Source organism: Chrysochloris asiatica, unplaced genomic scaffold (assembly GCF_000296735.1).
Source record: "Chrysochloris asiatica unplaced genomic scaffold, ChrAsi1.0 scaffold00031, whole genome shotgun sequence".
NCBI classification, from domain to species: Eukaryota; Metazoa; Chordata; class Mammalia; order Afrosoricida; family Chrysochloridae; genus Chrysochloris; species Chrysochloris asiatica.
This window is the reverse complement of record NW_006408549.1, coordinates 20,017,664-20,027,250: the sequence shown is the minus strand read 5'-3', so window position 1 is coordinate 20,027,250 and position 9,587 is coordinate 20,017,664. Positions and strand designations below refer to the sequence as shown.

Here is a 9,587-nt window from a genome sequence, read left to right as displayed (position 1 = left end):
ATTTGTAATATTTTAATTTTATACTGAAATTCAGAATTTTACTGTTAAGCTTATTGAAATTAGTTTTGTTGACTTTGCACATTATTTTAAAAGTAGTTGTTGCTTAGTGTGATCGAGTCAGTTCTGACTCATAGTGACCCTGTATAAGGCTTCCAAGGAGTGGCTGGTGGATTTAAACTGCCACCTTGCATTTCAAACAGACCTTGGATCCTGTGCTTATCCGACAACAAGTGCTAATTTAAAAATTTTAATATAACATATGAAAGGTGTCTTTTTTACTTTGTCATCTGCTGATTTGAAAATCACACCTTTTATGTCTTCATCAAAATATTGATGAAAATTTAGAACAGACATGACCAAGGAAAACAGCCTCAGGATACTCACCTAACTTTATTATCCCATGATGTCATGTTTAACCTAACATTCATAGTGAATTTGTCTAACCTTTCTATCACCCAGTTTCCACTCCTTTGTCTTATTCCCAGGGGTATTCATAATGTATTTCCAAGGCATGTATTTCACTTGAATTATACTTGCTTTCTTTTCTTTACACTTACGTCCTTCTTGTTGTTGTTTAAATGCCGTTGAGTCGATTCCAATTCACAGTGACCCATACAGGGTTTCTGAAGAGCAGCTAGTGAGTTTCAACTGCTAATCTTGCAGATCAAGCTGACCTTGCTCGATACCAACACTTATGTCCTAGGAGGTTACAGTCTGTTTCATGGCTAAAAGTGCAAGTACAAATTTATACCTCTAACTTGAACCTCTCATCTGAATTCAGAATTATGAATCAAACTGCTTACATGATATTTCCATCTGTAAGCCTAACATTCATTTCTAACTAACCTGTTCAAAAACAAAAATTTGTTTTATTAGAACTCAATCTGCATTTATCTAAATTTTCCCATCTTGCAACTACTGCCTCTGTTATTCTTGTTGCACAAGCCTAAATCCTTGAATCATCCTTGACTCCCTTTTTTTTCTCTGATTCACACAATTATTGTTGTTGTTAAGTGCTATTGAGTTGGTTTCCACTCATAGCAATCCTGAGTGGGGTTTCTAAGGAGCAACTGGTGGGTTTGAACTGCTGACCTTGTGGTTCCTAGTCCAGCCACACCAGGAGTCCCAGGTGTTGTTGTTGTTGAGTGCTGTCAAGTTGGTTTCAACTCATAGCGACTGGTATGAGTTTGAACAGCTGACCTTACAGTTCAAAATGATATTGCAGTCCAGTGCTTATCCTATAGTGCATTCCAGGACTACTGATTCACACAACAAAAGAGCAACAATTGTGGGCTCCACCTTTAAGTACATCCAATATTTGGCCACTTCTCAATAATTCTATTGCTACTATCCTGGATTAAGTCATCATCCTCTCCTTTCTAGACTGTTAAAATAACTCCTTTTTGGCCTCACAGTTGGTTCCTCAGGTCTATCTCCATACAGCAATAAGAAGAATTCTTTTCAAACTGATTCTACCATGTAACCGTCTTCTCAACATCTTTAATGACTTTTTGTCTCAGAGTACAATCACAGGCTCCAAAGTCCTGCATCAAATTGCCATCTCCTTTCAACCACCCTTTTCTCTTTTCTGACACTCTTGCCTTCCCTTATTCAGTCTCTTCTCCTGTTATTCTGATCAGCTTGGCAGTGTATTCCCCAGTGCAGGACTTCAGTTGGTTGAGCCTCCTGGAATAGTCCCTCTTGCCTCCCTCTGCCTGGCTCAATCCCTCACTTCCTTGAGTCTTCTGTTCAAATGTAGTACAACAGAACAGGCCTTTCATGACCAACACCACCCTCTTATCCTCTGCCTCTGCTGTTCTTAGTTACCCTTGAGTCTATGCTGACTCATAGCAACCCTCTGTGTTACAGAGGAGAATTGTTCCATGGGGTTTTCTGAATCACAAGGACTATCTTCTGCAATACCACTGGGTTCAAACTGCCAACCTTTAGATTAACAATCGAACATAAACTGTTAACACCATTTTGTACATGTTATGCATTTAATTTTTGTGCCCTTCTTCTGGAATTTAAGCTCTATGTGTATAAATATGTTTTTTCTCTGTAGTGGTTAAGAATCGGGCTGCGAACCGCAAGGTCAGCAGTTCGAAACTACCAGCCGTTCCGCGGGAGAAAGATGAGGCTTTCTGCTCCCGTAAAGATTTACAGCCTCGGAAACCCTGTACAGGGTCAGTATGAGTTGGAACTGACTCCATGGCACATAACAACAACAACATTGTATCCTCAGTGGCGTACACAGTGTGCAGAATATAGTGGTGGTGGTGGTGTGTCAGTGAGTCAGTTCCAACTTGTAGCGTCCCTTTATAGGGTTTCGAGGCTGCGGATCTTTACAGGAGCAGAAAGCCTCATCTTTCTCCCATAGCAGGAATTTAGTATTTGTCGACCAGATTAATTTAATAGATGAATTAGTGAATGCCATGTACATAAATAAATCTTAGGTGAATAAATGTACATGTAATATAATGCATAAAAAAGACATAAGTAAAATGAAAAACAGTCAAGAGTTAAAACAATTTATGCATTTTTTCCCCCTTGAAAATAAGCCTCTAAATTTAAATCTCACCATGTTAGAAGTCTAAACCCAAAGCATTTGCAATAGGAAACATGATTAGGCATGATTTTCTGATTGTCAGGCCAATCCAGAGCTAATCTGTGGTCTGATTTGGCATGTATCACCAAGGCACATTCATAAACAGGGGATGATGTGCATATTAACAAAGACATAGAGCTGTAGAGTTTAATTATATTTAAATTAATGCAAGAAGAGTTGGAAGAACTCTTCTTCTTTGACATCAATTAGGAGAGAGAGGCTTCTAAAGAATAAGTCGTCTGCTGAAGAGAGACTCATAATTTATTTGACTCTTTAAATCCACATAAATTCTCCAGGTTATTTTGACTTTGTTAAAACATCATGCAAAATAAAAAAAAAAAATCATAACTGCTGTGTAAAGCAAGAGCTTAAATTCTACAGAGAAACAGATACAGCTATTTTCCTATTACTTTTAAAGACACTTGCCTTGAACAAGTTGACTTTGCTGATGATGCTGAAGTTTTCATCAATGGCGAGGGCTAACTGTATTGTAGAGGGCAGTTTCTCAAGAAGATTGGACTCATCTTCAAAAAGACAAAGAGCACCCAAAGCAAACTAGTTAATGAAATAAGTCACTAAAGTACAAAGATAGAATTAAAAAAAAATTATTATTTTTTATTTATTAAATGTTTTTATTTTGGATTGAGTGAAAGTTTACAGGGCACATCATCAGCTTCACATTCAACCATTCATATAGCTTGTTTCATTACATTGATTATTATCCCCTCCATATATCATCAGTTAACAGTGTCTCTCTCTATCCTCTTTAGCTTTTTTTTTTTTTTTTGGGTGGGGTGGGGAACTTGCCTTTTTGGAATTTACAGTCTCGGCTTTTAGGGAAAAGATAGAATTTTTTTAAGGAAACAAAATGCCAACTCATTTTATAATAGAAGAGTTATGCAATGCTGTATTTTTGTTATTCAATTGGACATAAATATGTATGCACAATAGTACAAATATGTTCATTAAAGAAAAGACTTATTTCAGTTATTAATGACATATTTCTTTAGTAATTCTAGAACATATTTTTTTGACTAAAATTCAGATAAAATGCTTAATGATTATGGGACAGAGGCTAGTGAATGAGCTGAAACAAGTAGAGGATCCTGTGCTTGTCTTCGGATTTCTACTATATCTGATAGATGGCAAATAATAACAAACTCTATGTGGCATCTGAAAGGTTGCAGGGCTCAGTTGTATTAATTCTCTTATTTGACTCTTACAACACCCTAAGTGGAAGGAGTATCATTCCCATTTTGCAGAAAGAAGATGAGCAAAAACAAATGAATCTCACTCCGTCTGTAAGTGACTGTGTTCAGCTAGTAGATAGCTCAGCAAGGAATGGAATCCAAAGAAGAAATGTACTGAGTACATCCAAACTATCATTATCTCCTTGATTCAGTGATCAATATGAGTAAAAAACTTTACAGATTTTTTACATGTGTATTCAAATTAAATGATAGGCCTACAGGTGAATAAACTCTTTCATAAACAAAACTGTCCATTTTTAGTGTCTAATGTGCTAAGGGCTTCTGAGTTGATTATTTTTGATGTCTGTTTTCTATTCAGAAAGAAAAATATTGCTATATCTTACCTATTTGGATTATAATATTGATTCTGAAGATAAAAACCCTCTGTAAAAGAACATAGTTTCTGGACTCAAATGGCTGTTAGTCTCTAGTTACATATTTAAGCCAAGGAATTGGAGCAATATATCTACTACTGCTCAAGGGAATGAGGAAAGGAGTCCACCAGTATTTTTGTTTTGTTTTGTTTTGTTTTCCCTCCCCATTGAAATACCTTCAGAATAGCTTTAGATGCTCATGATTTGGGAAGAGGTTCAGAGCATAGTGGGTGAAATCTCCTAATTGTGCAAAAGAGGTGAAGAAAAGGTCTTATTGTCATCAAGTAGTGGATTTCATTTAGCTTTTAAGAACCTTTGCTATTTGAAAATCTTAATTTTCATTTTGGAAGCAATAGCTTTTTGGCTTCCCATTGGCACTAATTTTTATTTTTATATGGTAAGGAACAAACTGAAAGTTAAATTTTATTATCACCAATACTAGCACATTATCTGTAACTTAAGCTAAATCCTTTAATGTTTTTACTCCAACATTGTAGTATTAATAATAGACAAGGAGTCCTGGTGGCACAGTATGTAAGCTTGTTGACAACTTAAAGGTTGGTGGTTTGAATCCACCAGCCACTCCAAGGGAGAAAATTCTTGGCAATCTGCTTCCTTAAAGATTGTTGTTGTTAGGTGCTGTTGAGTCAGTTCCCAATCATAATAACCCTATGTACAACTGAATAAAATTGCCAGGTTCTGCACTGTACTCAACAATTGTTATGTTTGAATCCACTGTTGCTGCCACTGTATCAATCCATCTCATTGCAGGGTCTTCCTCTCTTTTGCTGACCTGTCACTTTACGAAACATGATGTTCTCCAAGGACTGATACCTCCTGACATTCCAAAGAACCAGAGATGAACTCTTGCCATCCTTATTTCTAAGGAAAATTCGGGTTGTACTGTTTTCAAGACAGACTTGTGTGGTCTTCAGGCCGTCCAAAGGACTTTGAATATTCTTTGTCGACACCATAATTCAAATGCATGTGTTCTTCTATGATATTCCTTATTCATGGTGCAAATTTCACATACATAGGAGACAATTGAAAATGCCATGGTTTGGGTCAGACCTTAGTCCTCAAAATGACAGCTTTGATCTTTAGCACTTTCAAGAGATCTTTTTGCTGCAGATTTGCTTAATGCAGTACATCTTTTGATTTCTTGACTGCTGTTTTCATGAATGCTGACTGTGAATCAAAGCAAAATGAAATCTTTGACAAGTTAAATTTTTCTCTATTTATCATGATATTATTTTCTGGTCTAGTTGTGAAAATTTTTGTTTTATTTACATTGATGTGTAATCCATACTGAAGGCTGTCATCTTTGATCTTCATCAGTATTTTAAGTCCTTTTTGCATTCAGCAAGCAAGGTTGTGTCCTATGCATATCATAGGTTGTTAATGACTCGCCCTCCAATCTGATGACATGTTCTTCCCTATAATCCATTTTCTCAGATTATTTTCTCAGCATGCAGATTATATAAATACGGTTAAAGAATACAACCCTAGTGTACACTTTTCCTGATTTTGAATCATTCTGTATCCCCATGTTCTGTTTGAAAAACTGCCTCTTGGTCTATGCATAGATTCTTCATGAGCACAATTAAGTAATTCTGAAATACCCATTCTTTATAATATTATCCATGGTTTGTTAGCCACACAATTTAATTCTTTTGCATAGTCAATAAAGCACAAGTAAACATCTCTGTTATTCTCTGCTTTTAGCCAAGATCCATTTGAAGATCTCTGGTAGTTCTGGTAGCATAGTGGTTATGAATTGGGCTGCTAATCTCACGGTCAGCAGTTCGAAACTACCTAGTGTTCCACGGAAGAAAGATGAGGCTTTCTGCTCCCATAAAGATTTATAGCCTTGGAAACCCTGTACAGGATTGCTATGAGTCTGAACTGACTCCATGGCACATAACAACAACAACAATGATATCCCTCATTCCACATTCTCGTCTGAATCTGGTTTGAATTTCTGGTCGTTCCTGTTAATGTGTTGTTGTAACTATTTTCCAATTATATCGAGTAAAATTTTACTTGCATGTGATATCAATGATATATAGTTCAATTTCTGCATTCCATTAGGTCACATTGCTTCAGAATTGGCACAAATATGGACCACTTCCAATTGTTTGGCCAGGTAGCAGTCTTCCAAATTTCTTGGCATAGGTGAGTGAGTGCCTCCAGCACTGCATCAATTTGCTGAAACATTACAATTTGTATTCTATGAATTCTGAAACCTTGTTTTTCACAAATGCCATCAATGCAACTTCCTTCTCTTGAAATGGTTGAGCAACAACCAAATCTTTTTGTTAAAGTGACTGTGTATTCCATACAGACTACAGAATTTGAATGGAGGGTAATGGTTTGGGTTTGGGTTATAACTTCTTGTTGTGTGCCATTGAGTCAATTCCAATTTATAGGTGTGGCACTGTAGGATTACACTGGACTGCTAACAGCAAGGTCAACGGTTCAAACCTACCAGTCACTCCTTGGAAACCCTATACAGAGTCTCTATGGGTCAAAACTGACTGGATGGCACTTAACAACAACAGGACAGAGTAGAACTTCCCCATAGTGTTTTCTAGGCTGTAATCTTTATGGGAGCAGACTGCTACAACCTTCTCCCATAGAATGACCAATAATGTTCTACCACTGACCTTTCCGTTAGTAGTCAAGGACCTAACTACCAAGCCATCAGGGCTCTTTCTGAAACAAATAATTATTCTCTAGGATCTTTTAAAAGCAATTGAGCTTCCCACAACAGGATGGAAGTGGCTTGAAAAACTGCTGTTCTTTGTGTTCCCAGAGGGAGTGTGGTGTTGCAGAAAGAGCCAGAGTTTTGGAGAACAGACAGGAGGTTGAGTTACTGTTCTGTTGCAGGTTGTCCTGGGCCAAATTTGTCCTGGGCCAAATTTCTTAGTTAAGAACCTTCAGATACTTGTGTCTACAAAGAGGTTGATGACAATTTGCCTGATTCTCCTCCTTGTCCTTCATTTTCTTCATGAACATATGAAACTGTACATATAATATACTTGTAATACATATAATATCTTATAGGCACTGAATTAAATTTGGCCTTTACCTTTACAGGGTTTACATAAAACAAGCATAATATTGTTGTTGCTTTGTGAAGTGCGAGTGTAAGACTGTTGTGTTGCTGAGTTGGTTCCGACTCAGCATCTCTGTATAGGGTTTCTGCACAGCAGCTGGTGAGTTTGAACTGACAAACTTGTCGTTCACAGTCTTGTGTTGACCCTACAGTGCCACACCAGGAGTCCAGCATAAGATAACTGGATATTAAAAGAAGAATTCCACAGAATTAAACTTATAATTTTAAAGATTATCTAATTATCTAATAGGTTTTATTTTTTGGTTTAAATCTATCCAGTTTTTGCTTTTTTGTTGTTGTTATGTGCTATTGGGTTACGACTCATAGTCATCTTACCCACAACAGATGGAAACATTGCTCCGGTCTGCACCATCCTTGAAATTACTGCTATGTTCAAACTCATTGCCGCCCCCACTGTTTTTGCTTTTACCATACGAACATTCATTGCGTTACGTGGTTCACAGGCACTGAGTCAGTCATTTGACATGCCTATCTAGCATTCTTTGAGAGTCCCACGTATATTCATACCAAGTCCAAACCCAATTCCGCACAGTTTTGGTAACGGAGTAAGTGTTCAAGTAGACAGTAGTACGATCCACGCAGACGCGGAAGTGGTTCTGATTGGCTGTGGCAGCCCCAATTACATCTCGCCTCTATAACACAAGTATGGTCAGTCCACACCCCGCAGAAAACTGGGAATAATTATTAAAAGTTCAGTTGAATATAACTGTTTCCACATGATCAATTCTCTAGTAATACACTGACTCTGATTTTAAGCACATTGATACTGATTTCCTAATTTTTCGTCTGCCATAAAATATTGGGAAAATCATCTCCTTTTCAAGAACGATGACAGTAAGACCCGTTTTGTTTATCATGTGCAGTTTTCGTGAGGATTCCGTCACATAAAGCATATGAATCTTCTTGGTAAACTTGTATATTACTACAAAAATGTTAGTTAACATTTTAAAAATTATAGTTTGTGCTTGTGGCAGGAAGGTGCAATGAAAGAGAGCAATTACTGGCAGGTTAGCCAGTCCCTTTTGGAGTAGCTCACTGTGAAGGCACCTTTCATAGAGCATCCAGTGTGGCTGAGTATACAGACTCAATTCATCATGAAATTGCAACCTCTGTACTTTCCTTTGTATTATTTCGACAGATAAAATCAAATCTCTTCATTCTTAAGGCACAGTATTCAGCAGAAGTGGAAATGTACTGAAATTACTGAAGCATCATCTACTGCTGTGACAATACTTAAGGAACTGTCAGGTTTGAGTTCTTGGATGTTTATAACTCAGCCATAAAAATCCACTCTGGGTTAAAAGCTGATCTTTAAGGTCTCGGCACAAAAAAGATATATAGTTCAACTCTTCCTCTCACATGAGGGAAGGAGGTAGTTATAAATTTGCTTTGACTGTGAGTTTATAATAGGGAAGAAACCAGAGCTCCACTTTCACACTCTTAAGGCTTTGCTCATTCATTCTAGTAGCTGAGCACTTTCTGCTTATGGGAAAACTATTCATTTGAGGTTCAGCTCAAATGGTGTTTATTGTGATGTATTCTTCAGTTTCTATTTCCAGAGTTAATGGGCTACTGTAATCATTGGAAGTATCTGCTGAGAAGGGACTATGTAAATAATCAATCTGGATACATCCTTTTGAGACATATATTCCAAATATTCTTCAACAACCTCAATGTCTAGCTCTCTCTCTTCCTGTTTCCCCTAACATATCTTGTACTTCATCTCTGCTATTGTTTTACACACTGTTTCTCAGCCTGATAGATTGAACAACTATCTATAATGAGTGGCTCCTACCTGTTTTGTTTTTTTTAAAAGATGGTTTAAGTGTATTCTCCTTTAGGCACTGGGAAGTCTGCTTTTTTTGGAACTAACAGAGCTTTTAATCTTACTTCTGTTATTCATCATGTATTGTAGACCCTTGACATTCATAGCTATAGGATTTGAGTTTTGATTGCATGTTTGTAAGCACCTTCAAATGTCATGAAGCACAGTTTTTATTATAAAAGTTTGCTAAAGCATGAGTTTTATTCATACCACTGTGTGTGAATGGGGACTAGTGGAACTAATTACTTCATGATTTAGCCTACCTTGTCACCCAGCACACAAATGTCAGTGAGACTTTTTAGTTCTCTAACATGTTGATTGTAAAATACCTCTCAGGAAAGTATAACTTCTAAAGATGCTATTATGTAGAGTTGTTCTTGAGTATTTGTGA

At 37.0% G+C, this 9,587-nt stretch overlaps 1 protein-coding gene across 1 annotated transcript in view; it reads right to left on the bottom strand.

Annotated features, from left to right (window-relative positions):
• CNGB3 (cyclic nucleotide gated channel beta 3) overlaps nucleotides 1–9,587 on the bottom strand; it is a 166,898-nt gene that overhangs the window by 62,869 nt on the left and 94,442 nt on the right. The window contains 2 exon segments of the mRNA XM_006878357.1: nucleotides 3,035–3,127; nucleotides 7,836–8,003. Coding sequence (XP_006878419.1) covers nucleotides 3,035–3,127; nucleotides 7,836–8,003 — 261 coding nt within the window.